The sequence below is a fragment of the Xyrauchen texanus genome, chromosome 27 (assembly GCF_025860055.1).
Source record: "Xyrauchen texanus isolate HMW12.3.18 chromosome 27, RBS_HiC_50CHRs, whole genome shotgun sequence".
NCBI lineage: Eukaryota > Metazoa > Chordata > Actinopteri > Cypriniformes > Catostomidae > Xyrauchen > Xyrauchen texanus.
In genome coordinates this window covers 31331103-31353368 of record NC_068302.1, presented here as the reverse complement: position 1 = coordinate 31353368, position 22266 = coordinate 31331103, and the positions used below count along the sequence as shown (strand labels likewise).

Here is a 22266-nt window from a genome sequence, read left to right as displayed (position 1 = left end):
ACATTTCAACTTTTACCTTATGTTCTCATTGGGTGGCTGCAACTTCTTCATGCCAAGCAAGATCTAGATTCTCCAAGATTGGAGAGGACATTCTAAACTCTAATCTAAAGGATTTGCATCATAAGATTAAGTCACAGTAGTTCTGAGGAAACAACTGCATGATTGTCTGAAATACTGTACATATCTGATTAACTGTGTCAAGTCTCAGAAAAGGCATTAAAATGTTTTTCAACCTCTTTTGATTGTCAAATTGTATTTCGATGTAACTGACAGTCCATAAATGTTTAGCCTTTTGCACAGTGGTTACACAGTATTGAAACGATTTAATATCTCCCCTCACAAATACGTTCATCCACTCAAATCCCATAGAAGTGTTAAGCTGTGTTGGCCTGAGATAAATGTCTTTCATTTAAACATAACCAAACACAAGAAATGGGCAAAATAGAAAATAAAAGCATGAGCTCATGAATTTGACTTGGAACTGGTTCCACATCTCCACAGTAAAAGGGGAAAGTCCACAGTTAATAACATATCAGTGACGTCACAATTACAGAATTCCAAACATATCGCGTCACAATCAGAATTGCTATTCTGTTGCAGCAAAGAGGAGGTGAATCAACACGCCTGTAATAACAGGCTGTCCGTCTGTCTGGACGGGCTGACGTAAATTGTAGGCCAAGTTTATGTACAGACCTTGCGTCGAACAAAGAAGATTTAGTATGCTACACTGTCTAGGGATAAACTAAACAGATGGATCTACTGGGGAGCCTGGTAGATGCAGCCAGGGTTACTGACAAATAGCCGATTATTAGTATCAATTTGTTTACAGAAAATATTAGCGATGCTAAAAATATTCGACCATAAATATATAAACAAATAATTGATAGTACATGTTTAGACTACATATAAACAAAAGCAAGGCCACTGTAGCAACCTGCTTTCTTGCTTCAAGACCCAGTATTTTGCTTGCTTGGAAGTGGAAAGTTTCAGGGCAACTTTGTTTATTCTAATTGCTTTTCATACGCTTACCTGATATGGAGGTGGTGGTTCCTGATCGTTGGCGTCACCGAAACTGGCCCTGTCTGACTGGGATTCATGAAGCAAGGAGATATCATCCGAAGTGGGAGATTTCAGACAATTTCCCATCTCCTTTCCTAACTCCTTGTTGTCTAAAGGTTGAAATCCTGCCTATACTTTCCTTTCCACCTTTAATCAACGAACAAGACTTCCGTCGTTCAAAGCTGGGATATTACAACTCCTCTATTCATTTAAAACGATCCGATAAAAGTCACAGGAGAAATCCTGACGAAGAAAAACAAACCATTGTCGACACACAAAAAAAGAACCTGACCAAAAAGTGTCAGCTGCGTGCAGCGCATAAACGGCTATAAAACGATGTTTTATATATAAACACACAATCGAAATTCGTTTATTCGCCTCAAAACCTTAATAAGTATTGGTGTCTATTCTCTTGGCTCTAATGTAAACACTAGTTACCCTTCAGCTGATATTTTCCACCATAACAATTATGCGCTTGCTCTCAATGGCGACTCAGGCAATGTTGCCTTCAGGCAGTCAGTCTAACACCCGCCTCCGTATCGTATTAACCAATCAGCGAACGTCTTCTTAGCAAGGAAGTTACTAGTGTATACTTGCCATCCAATCAGATTTCCGACTTGGATCACTGACAACAGGGGGTTTAAAGCCTGTAAACTTGACCGCATTAGGCCTATTTAACTGTGTGGTTACAATGTACGTGTGAACTCTTACGGATTTACGGACATACTGCAGATGACAGAGTGTAAAAGGATATTTTTTATTGATTGTCAAATGTTTCAGACTTGTTGTATTTTTAATAACATCATAAATCAAACTCTTATGTTTATAGTATTTTAAGATGTGATCATTCAACACTTAAACATAGACCCATAGTTTAATTCTGGATTAGCCATGTTCTTTTTTTAGATTACGTTCATGTATTATGCATCACATTATAGGGATAGTTCAACCAAAAATGAAAATTCACTCATCATTTACTCCCCCTCATCCCATCCCAGATGTGTGACCTTATTTATTACCCTGAACAAAAAAAAAAAAAAAAAAAAAACATATTTTCAAGAATATTTCAGCTCTGTATATCCTCACAATGCAAGTGAATGAGCACCAAAATGTTTAAGTTCCAAAAAGCACATAAAGGCAGCATAAAATAAATTCATAAGACTCCAGTGTTTAAATCTATGTCTTCAGAAGTGATATGATAGGTGTGGGTGAGAAACAGATCAATATTTAAATCTTTTTCACTATCAGTTCTCCTCCCTGCCCAGTAGGTGACAACATTCACAGAGAATGCGTATTGACAAAAACAAAAGAAAAACGTGAAAGTGGATATTTATCGTAAAAAAGGACTTAAATATTGATCTGTTTCTCACCCATGCTTATTAGATCTCATCTGAATATATGGATTTAACTAGTCTTACAGATTACTTTTATGCTGCCTTTATATGCTTTTGGAGCTTCAGCATTTTGGTCACCATTCACTTGCATTGTGAGGACCTACAGAGCTGAAATACTCTTCTAAAGATCTTTGTGTTCAGCAGGAGAAAAAACCCATACACATTATGGGATGGCATGAGAGTGTGTAAATGATTAGATCATTTTCAGTTTTGGGTGAACCATCCCTTTAAGGAGGCAAGTATGCTTGGTTCGAAGAGGGAAAACCAAAGAGATGTCTTTTGGAATGCTATTATATAATTTAATTTTAAATTAGAAAATGTAAATTCAGTGTTTACAGCAATGTTTGTTTGCACAGGAGCCATGCACAACATACATGATTTGCTGACCTCTATAGTCCAGATCTTGTAAAATCAACCTAAATCAGTAGGAATTTTCAACGAGAGAAAACGGAAGCCTTTATAATAAAATTACAATATACTGTATCATTCTTTTTTCTTTTAAATTGGTTTTACCACCTTTAAGACAATGTGATTTTTCCAGGAGTCATATCTTTTAATAGTTCAAATTCACAGAACTATTGAAGTAGCTGAAATTCATTTGCTTTAGAAAATATCATGTTATAAGAAGGCTTTGATATTTCTGAGCAAATGCATGATTGCAAAATGATCTGATGTTTGTTTTTGCATGATGTAAATCTGAATTTGTTAGAACAAAATCGCATGAAACAGGGACCATAAAGAACACATTACAGTAGAAGAAAATTCCTCCTAACACAATTTAACTGATTTGAGATTAATTAATACAAAACACACTTTAGAATAAGCCTTGCTGTGCAGGGCTGTCTTCCTAAAACTACATTTGTAAATACACTGCAATTGAGAACAATGTTGCAGCTGTTTAGTTGGTTGACCTTCATTGGAAAAGTCTTTATAAAGAAGCATTTATAATTTAAACAAAATAGAGGAATTACAGACGAACCCTGAACCAGCTTAAATTTTCTCTCTTTTCATAATGTAAGTTTGTAGTGGTTGTCAATGCATCCCTCACACTGGTTGGAGTTAGGAAACCAGCCTATCTTGTGTGTATCTAAAAGACTTGTTTGTTTGAGCTCAAATACGATCTGGACCAAGTCCGCATGAAGTAAATTGCCTTTCTAAAAGACGCATTTAGCTTGCCAACTTAAAACGGGACAATTTTGAAAAACACCATAACAGTGAATAAATACTAAAAAGAAACAGGAAAATAGACCCACTTAAAATCTTCAGAATTCATGTCAGATAGTAATTTTATGTTGTTATAAACATGTTTTCTTTTTGTTAACACATTGCTAAAACAGACTATGCAAACAGAAACACCAAGACAATGTTAAATATGATACGAATTAAACTGATAACAGGATTAATCCTGTGCATAAGATTTAACAAGGCCACAGTACTCTAACCGAAGAGTAACCCATGATATCAAAACTTTGGAGCATAGGTTTATTTTATGACCTATTTACCTCCATAAATTATTAAGTAAACTAATAGTTGTGCACATATGCTTTAAATCCAAATAAAACTATATTACACTAAGCCATAAGGCACAGCCACGTCTAGACTACTGTTGTCACAGCATGACAACAGTTTCTATGGTAGTTGAGGAGAGCATTATCAATAAGAGTTCTAAAAACAGCCAAAATGATTTACAGATGTGTGATTTCAGAGGCAATTTCCTTAACCTGATGTGCCAGAATAATATTGTTGTTATTGTATAGTAACTGTATTATCATTAATAATGACAACAGTGGTACATTTATAATATTATAATAGCACGATGTAATTTCTGTGACATAACAGCATAATGCCATTACTTTGTCTTGACTGAATTGCCCTACGCGTCATGTACTATATTCATGCACCTGTGATTCCATGTACCATATTATTTGTTTGCGTAATGAAATGAAGATTATTTTTCACTATAAGCTTATTTCTGCTCTAATCGGTCATGTGCTCCTTAAGTCCTCCTGTTGGCATCTGTCCCTCTGCGTCAAGCCTGATCATAGCTGCTGTGACCCCAGTGGTAACTCCAAGCTGCTAAGGGCTAGAGGGTGAGCAGTTGTTTCCGTTCTCAGCTGTGCCTCGTGCCTTATGCAGTGCTGCCTGGATCCGAAAGTGTGTCCGTGATTCCATGGAGTAGTTCTTGTAATTTTGCCTGGTAGCATTTCAAAGAAATCACTGTTAAATGTGTTCAAGACCGATTAGGGAATGTATCATGTATCAAATAGGATAAGGCTATAAAATACACATCAGAACAAACACTGAGTGTTCCAGGGTGAAAAATTTGATGGATATGGCGGCAATATAATGAATATTATTACACACATTAGCTCTGTTCCAAAATCTATTGAGCTGTTTACACTTCTTATTTTCAAAAAAGTAGGCAGCTTGATTATGTGTTCCAAATCTCTTTGGATGAGTTTCCATTTCAGTAAGGAGGCTGCCTTAGAAGGCAGCTGCCTATGTAGGAAGTAGACAGCAAGGCAGCTCACTAGATTTTGGAGTCATGGGAAAAAAGTGTACTGTAGATTGCTAGTTATGAAATATGAAACAATCCTTGTGTTATTGCGTAGGGCTGAAAGCAGATATCACAGAACTCACTTTGCTGTCTCCAGATGTCTGATGGCCTCCTCTACTCTACCATCCTCCAAACACAGTAAACCGTGTTCCAGAAGAGCATTGGGCACCAGGTAGTGGTCATATTTAATCTGACTCTCACTGTATAAGCATAAACACACAGACAGACAGAGAGTGAGTGTGTGAGAGAGAGCATTAACAGTGCCTAAAGCCATGTTTACCAATGTTTAACTCTTTTTCTATATTATTTGTGACATGCTGGAGATTTTTATTATTAACAATTTTTATTGATTACATTCAACAAATTAAATAAACATAACAGAAAATGCGGAATCAAATTATATAAAATTAATCCCTTCCCTTTCCAAAAGCAGTAATCACCACTCCCAGAGTATCTGCCACTTTAGGGGGTGTAAGCTACTCCCAAAAATAGAACAGAGCAGGTCGCGCAGCTGTAAAGACCTATAGAAATGAGATCTGGGAATACCAAAATGTTGAACCATATTTTCAAAGGATCTCAACACTCCACTTACATATAGGTCACCAAGCGTATTAACCTCCCTCACAATCCACTCTGTCCAGCAGAAAGGGGACTTATTAATACATCATTTTGAGTTCAGCAATATGCTCGAAGCAACATTTAAATAAATGTCTGAATTGAACACTCTGGACACTTTTGTCCATACCGAGTGCAAATGCGAGATAATTGGGTGTAACTTAACTTCTCCGGTTAGTTTGATAGAAAGGTTTCTAATGGCGAAATAGGGGCAAGAACTTCCTGTTCGATACAAAACCAGGGAGGTGCTCTGTCAGGTAGGAGCAACCAGTGAGACAAATTTCTGCAATGCATAATAATATAACAAAATCTTGGGTAGGCCTAGCCCTCCTCTCTTTGTTGCTCTAGGGGGCTTGCACACATTTGCTTCACTATGATCAAGGACTGAGTTCATCAAAAGATTAAAGTCTCCTCCCGATTTAATATTATGAGGGGAGCCAGCGGCTTGCAACATCCCTTGAAAATCTATAAAAAAGCCCTGATCATCAACATTAGGTGCATAAATATTAGCCAAAATAAGACTTTGTCCCTAAATTTCAGCTAAAACAATAATGATTCTAATTTATCTTTACTCGGTTTGAATTGTAGATGTTTACTTATCAGTGTAATGACTCCCCTGTGACTCAAGTCCGGTGTTCTATACAAATTTTGTGAGACAGAATTACACAACAATATATAATCTATAAATCAAACTCAAGCCAATAGGTGAAGTAAACACAAAGACTGTGTAGATTCATCCATAAAACTGTCCTGAAAGTGTGCTACTCTACAAAATAAGCTCCAGTCACTAGGCGGGACCAGCAAAAAAATATTTTTTAGATGATCTCAGAAATTTGGCCAGAATTGTTCGGGGCCTGCCTCCCTCTGCAGATCTTCGAGCCGGAACCTATGAGCTTGCACGATTTCCAGCTTATGGCCTGCTATGTCGAGCAGATTCGGAAGGAGCGCATCTTGGAATTTCACCATATCCTGCCCTTCTTCGCCCCCAGGAATTCAAACAAAACGGATGTTATTCCGCCGCCTACAGTTCTCCATGTTCTCCAACTTCTCCCAGAAACACTCCAAATCCACCTTGGTCACTAGCAGATTAGCAGATAATTCCCTCTCCGATGACTCCAGATAATCGATCCATTTCTCAACTTGAGCACGTAAGTGTCGTTTGATATCTCCAGAACCCGAGGATTTTGAATTCTTTGACATATTGTCCTCTAAGAATAGTTATGGAACAGATTAATCTCACCAGTTTATGTATTAAAAGTGTTAAAACTAGCAAAGTGCACAGAGCTCGCGTTCAAAAGGCTGATCCTCGCATGGTGTTACGTGACTCTCCAAAATGCTGGAGCTTAAATAGACACATTTTCTGTGCACTGGAATCACTAAACCTGTCATTTTACCAGTCTGCCAGTTTAGAACCAGTCAAAATCAAAACCAGGAAATAACCCATGTCTGCTTAGGAATTCACAAGGACACCACAAACACTTCTCCTCATATTAGTGTGATATGTAGTGAGGCTAAAGAGGCAGACTGACTTGCAGAGGATGAGAGTGAAGTAATGTTCGGCTTCCTCCTTGTGGCCCAAATGTTTGAGACAAAGCCCCTTCAGTAGACTAACCACACATTGGTCATCTGTAGTGAACTCAGTCCCTGAAGGAAAACAAGCAGAGACATTTTTGTTACAGAAAATAAGCCAATCGGCAACCTGCTCATTCTAAAGAGCATTTGATCTGACACAAATTTGGAGTACAACACAAGTTTTCAATATTTTGGTCCATTTTACCAGGAGAGAAAGATTTTCTACATTTTAAATTCCTATATCTGCTAAAAGATCATTTTGTCAACTTTTAGGATACACTAGCATGTAGATGGCCTTAAAGAGATAGTCCACCCAAAAAAATTTAATTCTCTCATCATTTAATCACTCTCATGCCATCCCAGACTTGCTTCTACAAAGGAAGATTTTTAGAAGTATATCTCAGCTCTGTAGGTCCATACAATGCAATTGATTGGTGACCAGACCTTTCAAGCTTCAAAAATCAGATTTTCACCCCAAGTCATTGCATTGCTTCAGAAGACATATATTACATTTATGGATTATTTTATGCCGCCCTTATGTGATTTTTGAAGCTTGAAATGTCTGGTCACCATTTACATGCATTATATTGACCTACAGAGCAGAGATATTCCTCAAAAATCTTCGTTTGTGTCCTTTAGAAGAAAGTCATACACATCTTGGATGGCATGAGGGTGATTAAATGGTGAGAGAATTTAAATTTTTGGGTGAACTGTCCCTTTATGGAGGCAAGTATGCTAGGTTTGAAGAGGAAAAAACCAAAGAGATGTCGTTTGGAATGCTATTATATCATTTAAATTAACTTTAAGGTAAGACTGATACATAGGAAATGTGGTGAGGTCCAAAACTGGCTTGGGTAAATGTCGTAAATTGTATGACATAGCATGGAGGGAGATCTCACTTGGATGTTGCTCAAGCTTCTGTTGTGCCTCATTCAGGGTCTTCAGCATGCCCTCTGTAAGGTCATTGTGCTTCCCAATCACAGTGTAGCCATTCCAGATATACATCATTTCCTGTCATGTAAACAAACCCGCATACTGTGTGAGAATCTGAGAATGCATATTGTTCAGGTGTTTCTTATTGTTTATATTGCAGTGCGATTAAGTCAAGACAGTCTCATTCTTTGCTCTTCATAATTAAAATGTGTGTGTGTGCGTGTGTGTGTGTGTGTGTGTGTGTATACACTCACCTAAAGGATTATTAGGAACACCATACTAATACTGTGTTTGACCCCCTTTCGCCTTCAGAACTGCCTTAATTCTACGTGGCATTGATTCAACAAGGTGCTGAAAGCATTCTTTAGAAATGTTGGCCCATATTGATAGGATAGCATCTTGCAGTTGATGGAGATTTGTGGGATGCACATCCAGGGCACGAAGCTCCCGTTCCACCACATCTCAAAGATGCTCTATTGGGTTGAGATCTGGTGACTGTGGGGGCCATTTTAGTACAGTGAACTCATTGTCATGTTCAAGAAACCAATTTGAAATGATTCGAGCTTTGTGACATGGTGCATTATCCTGCTGGAAGTAGCCAACAGAGGATGGGTACATGGTGGCCATAAAGGGATGGACATGGTCAGAAACAATGCTCAGGTAGGCTGTGGCATTTAAACGATGCCCAATTGGCACTAAGGGGCCTAAAGTGTGCCAAGAAAACATCCCCCACACCATTACACCACCACCACCAGCCTGCACAGTGGTAACAAGGCATGATGGATCCATGTTCTCATTCTGTTTACGCCAAATTCTGACTCTACCATCTGAATGTCTCAACAGAAATCGAGACTCATCAGACCAGGCAACATTTTTCCAGTCTTCAACTGTCCAATTTTGGTGAGCTCTTGCAAATTGTAGCCTCTTTTTCCTATTTGTAGTGGAGATGAGTGGTACCCGGTGGGGTCTTCTGCTGTTGTAGCCCATCCGCCTCAAAGTTGTGCGTGTTGTGGCTTCACAAATGCTTTGCTGCATACCTCGGTTGTAATGAGTGGTTATTTCAGGCAAAGTTGCTCTTCTATCAGCTTGAATCAGTCGGCCCATTCTCCTCTGACCTCTAGCATCAACAAGGCATTTTTGCCCACAGGACTGCTGCATACTGGATGTTTTTCCCTTTTCACACCATTCTTTGTAAACCCTAGAAATGGTTGTGCGTGAAAATCCCAGTAACTGAGCAGATTGTGAAATACTCAGACCGGCCCGTCTGGCACCAACAACCATGCCACGCTCAAAATTGCTTAAATCACCTTTCTTTCTGATTCTGACATTCAGTTTTGGAGTTCAGGAGATTGTCTTGACCAGGACCACACCCCTAAATGCATTGAAGCAACTGCCATGTGATTGGTTGATTAGATAATTGCATTAATGAGAAATTGAACAGGTGTTCCTAATAATCCTTTAGGTGAATGTATATATATATATATATATATATGGTGGTATATATATATATATATGGTGTATATATATACACACACACACACACACACACACACACACACACACACACACACACACACACACACACACACACACACATACAGTATCTCACAAAAGTGAGTACACCCCTCACATTTTTGTAAATATTTGATTATTTCTTTTCATGTGACAACACTGAAGAAATTACACTTTGCTGCAATGTAAAGTAATGAGTGTACAGCTTGTATAACAGTGTAAATTTGCTGTCCCCTCAAAATAACTCAACACACAGCCATTAATGTCTAAACCGCTGGCAACAAAAGTGAGTAAACCCTAGGTGAAAATGTCCAAATTGGGCCCAATTAGCCATTTTCCCTCCCCGGTGTCATGTGACTCATTAGTGTTACAAGGTCTCAGGTGTGGATGGGGCGCAGGTGTGTTAAATTTGGTGTCATCACTCTCACACTCCCTCATACTGGTGACTGGAAGTTCAACATGGCACCTCATGGCAAAGAACTCTGAGGATCTGAAAAAAAGAATTGTTGCTCTACATAAAGATGTCCTAGGCTATAAGAAGATTGCCAAGACCCTGACACTGAGCTGCAACATGGTGGCCAAGACCAAACAGCAGTTTAACAGGACAGGTTCCACTCAGAACAGGCCTCGCCATGGTCGACCAAAGAAGTTGAGTGCACATGCTCAGCGTCATATCCAGAGGTTGTCTTTGGGAAATAGGCGTATGAGTGCTGCCAGCATTGCTGCAGAGGTTAAAGGGGTGGGGGGGTCAGCATATCAGTGCTCAGACCATACACCGCACACTGCATCAAATTGGTCTGCATGGCTGTCGTCCCAGAAGGAAGCCTCTTCTAAAGATGATGCACAAGAAAGCCCTCAAACAGTTTGCTGAAGACAAGCAGACTAAGGTCATGGATTACTGGAACCACGTCCTGTGGTCTGATGAGACCAAGATAAACTTATTTGGTTCAGATGGTGTCAAGCGTGTGTGGCGGCAACCAGGTGAGGAGTACAAAGACAAGTGTGTCTTGCCTACAGTCAAGCATGGTGGTGGGAGTGTCATGGTCTGGGGCTGCATGAGTGCTGCCGGCACTGGGGAGCTACAGTTCATTGAGGAAACCATGAATGCCAACATGTACTGTGACATACTGAAGCAGAGCATGATCCCCTCCCTTCGGAGACTGGGCCGCAGGGCAGTATTCCAGCATGATAGCATAAGTTCTTATGCACACCCTATTGAGCATCTGTGGGGCATCCTCAAACGGAAGGTGGAGGAGCACAAGGTCTCTAACATCCACCAGCTCGGGATGTTGTCATAGAGTAGTGGAATAGGACTCCAGTGGCAACCTGTGAAGCTCTGGTGAACTCCATGCCCAAGATGTTTAAAGCAGTGCTGGAAAATAATGGTGGCCACACAAAATATTGATAATTTGGACATTTTCACTTAGGGGTGTACTCACTTTTGTTGCCAGCGGTTTACACATTAATGGCTGTGTGTTGAGTTAGTTTGAGGGGACAGCAAATTTGCACTGTTGTACAAGCTGTACACTCACTACTTTACATTGCAGCAAAGTGTCATTTCTTCAGTGTTGTCACATGAAAAGATATAATCAAATATTTACAAAAATGTGAGGGTGTCACTTTTATGAGATACTGTATTTAAGGAGCTACACAGTATTCGGTTAATGCAGTCCAGGAACTGACCAATGGAGGAGCAGGAAGAGGAATGGGATTGTCTGAATTGTAGCGTCGAGCTTTTCTGATGGCAAACTTCTCTGTTGGTAATGACTTCCCAGCTATTTTCTGCTTAAGACCATGAACTTGCCTGAAGGATGTAGAACAGACAATAATAAAGAACAGCAATAATAAAACATGTTTATTGATTCAATCTGAAGGTTTAAAATTGATTCACTGATTCATTTGAGCCCCTGCTCAAAAGTCCATGTGTGGCATTTTATGTTTTCTTTTGCATTACAAAATATCTAGTCTTACTAAATTAATTTGTATTGCTATCTGTAGTTAGCTTTTTTTTTTAAGCTTCTAGTGTAGCTAACTATATTTCTAAGCTTGACTAATTTGACTACTTTGTAGTTTAATTTTGATCTTGTTGCTGGTTACAGTTTCAAAGTAGCTTCCTCAACACTGTTAATGAAATACACCCAGTAAGATGTGAAATACATAAAAGATGTATTTAATCACTGTGTAATTAGGTGTTACAATAACATCTGAACTGCTTTGCACCCAAAACCCAACATTCACGCACACAAACACACCATTCTCTAGTCATTACCTAAACAAATCCACCTCGTTCTCTGGGAACGGCTGGCATTCCTCACGACTCAGCATGCTGAGGTAAGCGCCTTTCATATATGCATATGTGGCCTGCAGAAAAAGTGTGTGTGTGTGAGAGGTTTAAAACTGCACAGTAAACACTAAAATCCCCACAGGATATTAATTGTCCTCAGCCTCCATTCATGGTATATCAGCAGAGCCTTTAAACTCCAAGTAAAATCCCAAATTCCACTATTTAATACAATGAGAAGTAAAAAAAAGAAGTAAACACACTGTCATTAAAATGTGTCTGCTCTGTGATAAGTGACTTCTTTTCTTTTTTAATTTTTGTTAATCAAGTAACCTCTTTATATTAAAGTATCTGTTCAGTAAGAGTTAACTGTATTTTAGAATTTCACCTTAGACCAGGCGTTTTCTTTGCTGAGCAGATCTGCATAGAAGTAGGCCATCTTCCAGTGTCTCTTATAGGTAAAACACCACATGAGCTCCCAGTAACACATGTGATGGAACTGCTTCCAGTGCTGCTGTGCTTCACAGCACTCCTCGAAACGCTTGATGGCCTATAGTACAAACAAACACACACCATTTGCATAATATATACAGTACAATGCAAAAGTTCTTATGCACATTAGATGTTTAAAAAAAACTTGTCTTCAGATGGTTATTTTATATTTTCTGTTCTAGTATGTCAACAGGAAATATCTATTTTAGATTTCCAAACATTAATTTTGCAAATAGAACCGAAGTAGAACAAGTCTTAAAACAGATGGTATGGCCCCCACAGAACCCAGGTCTCAACATCTTTGAGTCAGTCTGGGATTAAATGAAGAGACAGAAGCAACTGAAGCAACTTAAATATACAGAACTGTGACAAGTTCTCAAAGATGCTTGGGACAATCTATCTGACAACAATCTTGAAAAACTGTAACTACGAGAATTGGTGCTGTTTTATAACCATTTGTTTAGTTTGGTTTTATTTTTATGTTTACAGCACTATGTTAATTGATAAAAGTTATTCATGACATTATCTTTTTTAAATACCCTCACTAAAAAAATATATATATTTATATATATATTTATATAATTATTTTTTTTTATAATCACTTTTCTTTCAACTTCCTAAAACTTTTGCACAATACTGTATACCTACAGTACATATGTATATACAATGTATTAAAGTAAAAATCACTCACAGCATCCAGATTTCCTTTGATTACCTCTATTCGGCCAGCGAAGAACAGGAAAATGGATCCCTGAAAGACATACAGCAGTTTTCAATCACTGCTATGTAATATTTACACTCACTGAGCACTTTATTAGGAACATTGGTCATAATATGGTCATAATAAAGTGCTTGACATGGTCTTTTGCTGTTGTAGCCCATCCCCTCAAGGTTCGACGTGTTGTGCATTCTGAGATTCTATTCTGCTCACTACAATAGTACAGAGTGGTTATCTGACTTACCATAGCCTTTCTGTCAGCTCGAACCAGTCTGGCCATTCTCCGTCGACCTCTCTCATCAACAGGTGTTTCCGTCTGCCGAACTGCCTCTCACTGGATGTTTTTTTTTTTTTGTTTTTGGCACTATTCTGAGTAAACTCTAGAGACTGTTTTGTGTGAAAATCCCAGGTGATCAGCATTAACCGAAAAACTCAAACCTGCCTGTCTGGCACCAACAATCATGCCACAATCTAAATCACTGAGATCCAATCTTTTCACCATCCTGATGTTAATGTGAACATTAACTGAACTCCTGACCCGTATCTGCATGATTTTATGCATTGCACTGCTGCCACACAATTTGCTGATTAGATAATCGCATGAATAAGTAGGTGTACAGGTGTTCCTAATTAAGTTCTCAGTGAATGTATATTACATTTCACAGGTTTCACAGAAATACTTGATTCTGATTGTTCAATCACAGCACTCTGTGGTGAAATATGTTTGTATAATGAGTAACGACTGCTATATTTGTACTCTGTAACCTCTCCTTTGCATTGGGGTCCTGGTCATCCTTTCACCCTGAATTTATTTTGTGACAATGACCAGCTAACTGAAAATGATTCCTTGTTCATTTAATAACAACTAACTAAGTGTAACTGTTTGTGTCGACACTTTGTCATTAAAAACGGATCCAATTTTTATTGAGCTGCAACATGCACTGGTTGCCAGCAATTGTTCGAATGAGTCCAAATGTAATAAAGCGTTTGGGCTTTATTTTCGTAAGGAAATACTATAAGGCTGAGACCAGACTAGGTAGGGTTCGAGTCAAGACCAAGACCAGAAGAGGGTCAAGTTCGAGTCAAGACCAAGACAGGAGATGGCCGAGTCCAAGTCGAGACTGAGACCAGAAAAGGCCGTGTCTAAGACAAGACAGTTTTAGAATTTATTAAATGTATACTTTAAAGAACTATTGACTCTAAGCTCATATATTAAGCATACCTCATTTATTATTTTCTTAAGCTTATGTAGGTCAAACAATATTACAAGTCGAGAATTAAAATTATATAAATGCCACATCCTAGGTTAAGTGAACAAAATTGTATTAGAATTACAATATGTTAGTGTTAACAAAATGTCAGTGAAAAACTCAAATGAACTCTAAAATTAAATGTGCAAAGTCCATATGTGGCTTAGCATTGCAAATCACTACCAGCTTCTGTATACTACTATATTCCATTCAAGTAAACATTTCTGCTATACAAAATACAGTATTACTGTACTACAACTCAAAGTATTAAATATGACAATGTTTACACAGAAAGGAAATCTCAACCATGGTGCAATGGTTAAAGATTTCTGTTAGCACATTTACATAGAAAAGAATCAGAAAAACAGCATGGATGGATGCAAAAACTTGTCGGTGTGAACGGACCTTTATTAAGATGACACAGCACCAATGTTCTCAAAGTTACTTCTCAAAAAAAACAGTATTTTGTTTCAAATGACTGTATCCACTTTATCCAATGATTGTTTTTTTCTCAGTTTCTTTCTCTGTTGTTTTCTGAAATAAATTACTGTATGAATCGGTATGAATGCCAGAGGAGGCCGATGTTCAAATACTACGAGTCCATGACAAGACCAAGAAAACATGGTCCGGTCTGGTCTCGAGCACTACAGCACTGGCTATGCACTTTGACCGTGTGCTGCGTCTTATCCAATTCTAAGCCAAATTTTTTATGACAGCGCAAAGCGCAAGTTGGCGTAGGTGGGAGTTTTCACGCTAACTGTGGGTGTATTGTATGGAAATGAAGTAGTGCAAAGTGCAATTTGCTATTTTCCTGAAAAATAGGTCATTGTGCTAATACGTTTCATTACCATGTCTGTATTCAGGGCAAAGTCCAAATTGATTCCTGCAATTTTGTTTTGTTTGAAGTGAAATTTCATTTAAGAAATATTTTTGTTTAAATTTTTTTGTTTCAATATACGAATAAAATTTTTCTAAATCAAAATCGACCTGTAGATGTAAAAGGTGTTCTGATAGAATCACTGTTATACTAGCCATGATTTGTGCGTCAGTAGATGAAAATTATTAATAGTACTTATATTCTCTATAATTTAATGGAGCATAAATACATATCATGAACCACATTTTACATGCGTATTAAAAGAGTGCATCCAATTTAACAAAGACATATTTAATGCACAAAATAATATAGTCCATATTTCCATTCTTCAAATTCATTCCATACAGTCCATTTACTCTGCCAACTTCTTATGAATGTGCTGTCTTTGTTTATATCGCTGGTGCTTGAGGGAATGTACTACATAAGAGAATGCGGACGCTGCAATATTTGGAGAAGAACCTCAGAATTAAATTGCACTTGACCCGATTAGCACTTTGCTTGCACGTTTTGCAAAAACCACTTGCACCTAGACTTAGCACATACTTGCACGAAAATACCAAAACCTCATGGCCATGCCCTTTGACTTTGCGCTTATGACCAATGGCATAGCGCTGCGCTTAGCGCTCTTAAAATACAGACAGCCCTTTGACTTTTAACTGGACACTCTAATGTTTTTGAACATGGTAGGTGTCTGGTCAAGTACCTTTGGATACATTTTCAGATAAGGCTGCAGCAGTTTTTCTGCATCTTCCACATCTCCCTCTCCAGTGCCTAAAGGGCACACACATACAAGACAAGCAGATACGCAATAACACAGCATTAATTCTGTTCTCTGTACAACATATGATTTGAAAATGTGATAGCTCTATTTTTGTTCAGTAGCATTTTCTTCGGTTTATTTTAAGACATTGTGCTACTAGTGAAAATCTTTCTAACCAAGAATGAAGCTCATGAAGGTGTGGTAGCAAAGTAACATCATGTTACACAGGAAAGACCTAAATGTGTACTCAGTGGAGCCCTCCTGCAGCTGCTCTAGGCCAAACTCCTACACACAGAGAGAAAGAGAGAGGTCTGGAAAATGACAATGTCAACCATGGCCAAATCAGACACATAACACACACCAAAGCAGATCAGACTGTCATTCACACTTTTTGCTACATTCAAACAAGTCTTAAAACACCAGCACCCACATTGACACAATTTATTGCTAAGACAGACAGAAAGTAAATGAATCCAAGCTCAGATAAAGTTTAATTTGTACACGCCAAGTGTGAGGACAGCCAAACTAAGCTTAGCGCTGCACAATACTCACTTTGTTACCAGAGAAGCCAACAAATTCCAACAATCTGAGAGTCCTTGTTGGCAACAGCGACAGCATCTGCGAGAGACACAGGTTGAGAAAACAGCTCTGTCTCCAATTATCTCAATGCTAGAAGGTTTCAATCTTGTTAGATTTAAGCAGGGACAATATGATGCATCTAAATGTTAAAAGAAAATCTTGAAATGAGAAAACAAGTAACATAATGCACTCACCAGATTAAAGGCCCCAACGCCAAGTTTAACACCTCCTTCAAAGTGAATATGATTGTCACCGTGAACATAACCTGAGGACTTCAGGACTGTATGCAGCTCCCTAAGACACAAACACGCACACACAAGTGAACACATGAGTTGAACATAGCCGCACAATGACTGGCTGCAAAAGTTATTTGTGAATCAAAATGTTTTTTTGTGAATTTAAATTAGGTTACACATTCTGAATTGTATTTTTTTTAATAGATTGATTTTATTTAGTAAATGTGAGGTTATTTATTTTATCTTATTTTGTGAATATACTCATTTTGAGACTATCCTGGCACCATAGATCTAACCATTACACATTACTTTTGTTGGTGTAACAATGCAGCTAAGTTAATTTCACTCATTAAATAATATTTTTGACATAAATAAAGCCAATTAATTTAGTTGCTACACAATGAAGCACATTTTAAGGCTACCAACAAGATATTTTTAACAGTTAGACATACATTAATGCTTATGCATTTTAAGCATTTTCACATTTATTAACCTCACAAGTTGGTTTTTACTATATTGTGACAGATTTGGGTAAACCAGTCATATTAAATCATATTTTTGACTTGAATAAAACCAATTCATTTAGGTCTTACCAAATGATGCACATTTTAGGTTATCTGAAAATACATGTTTTTACAGTTAGATTTACACTAGGGAGTATTTTGGCCCATTTATGAACCATTTCTATCCTCACAAGTCAGATTTAATGGTTTTTACTTAATATATTGTGAATTTTTTTACACCAACAAAACTAACTTTATGGGTGAGATTAGCCAGACATAGCTCTTTGGGTTAGCAACTGCAGGTTAGCACTTTTAACAGTGTAGACACTGTGCAAACACAAATGTACAAGGCTTTTGTAAAGCTTGTTGTTTTTATAAACTGGCAGCCAAAAGTTTGGAATAATGTGCAGATTTTGCTCGTATGGAAATAAATTGGTACATTTATTCACCAAAGTGGCATTCAACTGATCACAATATATAGTCAGGACATTAATAACGTGAAAAATTACTAATACAGTTTGAATTTAAACTACTTCAAAAATCCTCCACGTGCAGCAATGACAGCTTTGCAGATCCTTGGCCTCAGATGACATTTCACCTCACACTTTCTGTAGCACTTGCCATAGATGTGGCTGTCTTGTCGGGCAATTCTCACACACACCTTACAGTCTAGCTGAATTAGACTGCTAATTCAGCCCACAAAAGCTCAATGGGTTTAAGATCCATAAAACTCTTTTCCAATTATCTGTTGTCCAATGTCTGTGTTTCTTTGCCCACTCTAACCTTTTCTTTTTGTTTTTCAAAAGTGGCTTTTTCTTTGCAATTCTTCCCATTAGGCCTGCACCCCTGAGTCTTCTCTTTACTGTTGCATATGAAACTGGTGTGGAGCGGGTAGAAATCAATGAAGCTGTCAGCTGAAGACATGTGAGGCATCTATTTCTCAAACTAGAGACTCTGTAGTACTTATCATCTTGTTTAGTTGTACATCTGGCCTTCCACATCTCTTTCTGTCCTTTTTAGAGCCAGTTGTCCTTTGTCTTTGAAGACTGTAGTGTTCACCTTTGTATGAAATCTTCAGTTTTTTGACTGATGAGTTTCTAGACTGATGAGTTTCTAGAGAAAGCTTTTTGCCATTTTTGACCTAATATTGTCCTTAAGCTTCATTTAACGAACCAACTAGCTTTCAGCTGTAATGCAGACTCAGGCTGGTTGGGATCCATATGCGTTTATTAAGCAGAGCAAACAACACAAGAAGGACAGGCAGACTCGTAACTTGAACAGGCAGAGGGTCAGGGCAGGCAGCGAGATATCGAGGTCAGTAAACAGGCAGAGATATACTAGGCAGGCGGCAAACTACGAAGGTCGGGGGGAAAACAGGCTAGGTAGGTACACTGAATAATCTAGACTAGAAGTAAACACGCTCAGAAATGTGGCCGGGGCTAACAAGACTTCGCGAGGAAGGAATTCACAGGCACGGTTAAAATAGACAGAGGTAATGAGAAACAGCTGGGAACAATCAGGGCAATTAGTACTCGGGCGAGTGTGCTCTCCGGAGGCCAGGGAGAGAGACGCCCTCATCGGTGTTCGTGACAGAGCCCCCCGCCCCCCCCCCCCTGCGAGCGGCTCCTGACGTGAGGACGCGACCTGCGCCGAGGTCTTCCCCGGGGTCGGGGGGGCCGGTCTCCCCGGGTTGACTCAGTGGAACTCGGTGACGAGGTTGGGGTCGAGGATGTCCTCCGCGTCCACCCAAGATCTTTCCTCCGGGCCGTACCCCTCCCAGTCTACCAGGTACTGGATATGCCCTCGGTGCCGCCTGGAGTTAAGCAGCCCTCGCACCTGGAATGCTTCCTCGCCGCCTACAATCAAGGGAGGGGGACCGTGGGTTTCCTCCTCGTCGGCCCTCGGGGGGTCGGCCGGTTTGAGCAGGGAGACATGGAAGGTAGGAGAAATACGGTAATCAGTGGGGAGTTGTAAATGAACGGTGACTGGATTTATCTTTCTGAGGATTTTAAAAGGTCCTACGTACCTTGGGCTTAGTTTCTTGCAGGGTAGGCGGAGGCGGAGGTCTCGGGTGGATAGCCAAACCCATTTGCCCGGAGCGTAGTCAGGGCCGGGTCGACGGTGACGGTCCGCCTGGACCTTGGAGCGGTTCATGGCCCATTGTAGGTGCACGTGGGCCTGGTCCCATACTGCCTCACTGCGTTGGGCCCAGTCGTTCACCGCGGGAACCTCCGTGGGCTCGCTGGACCAGGGGAAGTGTGGGGGCTGATACCCCAGGACGCATTGGAAGAGGGTCAGGTTGGTGGAAGGCTTGAGCAGGGAATTCTGGGCGTATTCCGCCCATGGGAGGAACCGGCTCCAGTCCGATTGGTTTTGATGGCAGTAGGTGCGTAGAAACCTGGTGATTTCCTGGTTGAGATGCTCTGCCTGGCCATTGGATTGGGGATGGTACCCTGACGAGAGACTGAGGTTCACGTTTAGGAGGCGGATGAAGGCTTTCCAAACCCTGGAGGTGAACTGGGGCCCCCGATCCGAGACGATGTCCTCCGGTAGTCCGTAGAGACGGAACACATACTGAAAGAGGTGTTCGGCGGTCTCCAGGGCGGTGGGCAGCTTGGGCAGCGGGATGAGGCGACATGCCTTAGAGAAACGGTCCACGACCGTGAGTATGGTTGTGTTACCTCGGGAATTGGGTAAGTCGGTAACAAAGTCCACTGCTATGTGGGACCAGGGGTGCCGGGGTGTCGGCAGGGGTAGGAGAAGTCCGGCCGGTGGCTGTTTCGGGACTTTTGCCAAGTTGACGAAGTCAGCGGTGTCCGTGGGAAGTGTCCCCCACCAAAAGCGGTTACTCAGAAGGCGCGTGGTGGCCGTGATGCCAGGGTGACCGGAGTGCGGAGCGTCATGTACCCAGTGGAGTATTCTTTCTCGGAGGGTAAGGGGCACGAATGTCCGGTCAGGTGGACACTCGGGAGGTGGCGGAGCGGTGGCATTGGCCTGGGTGATGTCGACCATTATGTCCCACTGGACGGGGGCTAGGATGAGCGTGAGGGGCACGATGGGCTCGGCCATGGGTTTCAGGGGTTCGACTTCGTACTGTCGGGAGAGCGAGTCGGCCTTGGTGTTCTTGGACCCTGGGAGGTAGGTAATGGTAAAGTCGAATCGGGTGAAGAATAAGGCCCATCTGGCTTGCCTGGGGTTCAGGCGCTTGGCTGAGCGGAGGTACTCGAGATTGCGGTGGTCAGTAAGTACCTGGAACAGGTGTCTGGCCCCCTCCAGCCAGTGTCGCCACTCCTCCAGGGCGGCCTTGATGGCCAAAAGCTCGCAGTTGCCGACATCGTAATTCTGTTCGGTGGCGGTGAGCTTACGGGAGTAGAAGGCACAGGGAAACAGTTTAGGAGGGTCGCCCTGGCGCTGGGAGAGCACGGCTCCTATGCCGGTGTTGGAGGCATCCACCTCAACTACGAAGGGGAGGTCCGGGTTGGGGTGATGCAGGATGGGTGCGGTGGTGAATCGTTCCTTGAGATGGGCTAGAGCCTGGAGGGCTTCGGTGGACCAGTGGAGTTTAATTCTCCCTCCTTTTATCATGGCGATGAGCGGAGAGGCGACAACGCTGAAGTTCCTAATGAACCTACGGTAAAAGTTGGCAAAGCCCAGAAAGCATTGGAGCTCCTTCACCGTGGTGGGTTGGGGCCACTCCCGGACGGCCCGTACCTTCTCGTCGTCCATGGCCACCCCCTCGGGGCTAATCACATACCCCAGGAAGGCTACCGACCTCAGGTGAAACTCGCACTTCTTGGCCTTGGCGTAGAGCTGGTGCTGGATTAGGCGCTTGAGCACCGTTCTGACGTGACTGACGTGCTCCTCGATCGAGTCGGAGTAGACCAAGATGTCGTCAATGTAGACTACTAGGCACCGGTTGAGCATGTCCCTGAACACGTCATTGACGAAGGACTGGAACACAGACGGGCTGTTTGACAATCCGAACGGCATAACCAGATATTCGTAGTGGCCGCTGGTGGTGGAAAAGGCGGTCTTCCACTCGTCCCCCTCCCGGATGCGAATTAGGTTGTAGGCACTCCTTAGGTCCAGCTTAGTGTAGATCCTGGCGGTTCTTAGCTGTTCCAGGGCCGCGGGCACTAGGGGCAGGGGCTACCGGAACTTGACCATGACGTCGTTCAGGCCCCGGTAATCAATACAAGGGCGGAGAGTGCCGTCCTTCTTACCCACGAAGAAGAATCCGGCTGCCGCCGGGGAAGTGGAAGGCCGGATGAATCCCTTGGTCAGCTCCTCCTCGATGTAGGACTTCATGGCCTGGGACTCGGGCTTGGACAGGGGGAAAATCCGACCTCGAGGAGGTGCGGTGCCAGGTTTCAGTTCAATGGCGCAGTCATTCGGCCAGTGGGGCGGAAGAAGGGACGCCTTGGCCCTGCTGAAGGCCTCGCTCAGGTCGACGTATTCGCAGGGTATCTGTGAGGCAACATCGGGGTCCCTCTGAACCCTAGTTGCCCCCAAGGTGGGGGGCACCACGGTCCGAAGGCATCTGGTCGAGCATTCCGTCCCCCACTGCATGATTTGGAGCACCAGGAGAGTCGTGGGTCGTGGAGCCGGAGCCAGGGGTAGCCAAGGACTACTGGATGGTGGGGGGAAGTGACGACGTTTAGGCGCACGGTCTCAGTGTGCAGAACACCCACCTGCAGGAGGACGTCGGTGGTGGTGTAGGTCACACGACCGGTGCCCAAGGGGCGGCTGTCTAGCGCCGCCACTGTTAATGGAGGAAGACAAGGCGTTAGGGGAATGTCATGTTGTTTGCAAAACCCTTCGTCAATAAAGTTACCCGCTGCACCGGAATCTATCATGGCTTGAGTACTCGCACTGAATGATGAGTTTCTGAACTTAACGGGCACTTCTAGACAGCCCCTGGATAGAGT

The 22266-nt window shown here is 41.5% G+C and overlaps 2 protein-coding genes across 3 annotated transcripts in view; both read right to left on the bottom strand.

Annotated features, from left to right (window-relative positions):
• Positions 1 to 1561, bottom strand: part of rnf11b (ring finger protein 11b) — a 28688-nt gene extending 27127 nt beyond the window's left edge. Inside the window, exon 1 of the mRNA XM_052094663.1 lies at positions 1030 to 1561. Coding sequence (XP_051950623.1) covers positions 1030 to 1146 — 117 coding nt within the window. The 5' untranslated portion in view covers positions 1147 to 1561. The remainder of the gene's footprint in view (positions 1 to 1029) is intronic.
• Positions 1562 to 1819: 258 nt separating this feature from the next.
• Positions 1820 to 22266, bottom strand: part of LOC127620958 (tetratricopeptide repeat protein 39A-like) — a 53364-nt gene continuing 32917 nt past the window's right edge. For both annotated transcript variants that reach the window (XM_052094337.1, XM_052094338.1), the window contains 12 exons: positions 16794 to 16893; positions 16573 to 16638; positions 16197 to 16305; positions 15964 to 16031; positions 13107 to 13166; positions 12312 to 12473; positions 11912 to 12003; positions 11326 to 11446; positions 8097 to 8208; positions 7155 to 7269; positions 5094 to 5210; positions 1820 to 4647 (listed from right to left, as the gene is read on the bottom strand). In XM_052094337.1, coding sequence (XP_051950297.1) covers positions 4530 to 4647; positions 5094 to 5210; positions 7155 to 7269; positions 8097 to 8208; positions 11326 to 11446; positions 11912 to 12003; positions 12312 to 12473; positions 13107 to 13166; positions 15964 to 16031; positions 16197 to 16305; positions 16573 to 16638; positions 16794 to 16893 — 1240 coding nt within the window. In that variant the 3' untranslated portion in view covers positions 1820 to 4529. The remainder of the gene's footprint in view (positions 4648 to 5093; positions 5211 to 7154; positions 7270 to 8096; positions 8209 to 11325; positions 11447 to 11911; positions 12004 to 12311; positions 12474 to 13106; positions 13167 to 15963; positions 16032 to 16196; positions 16306 to 16572; positions 16639 to 16793; positions 16894 to 22266) is intronic.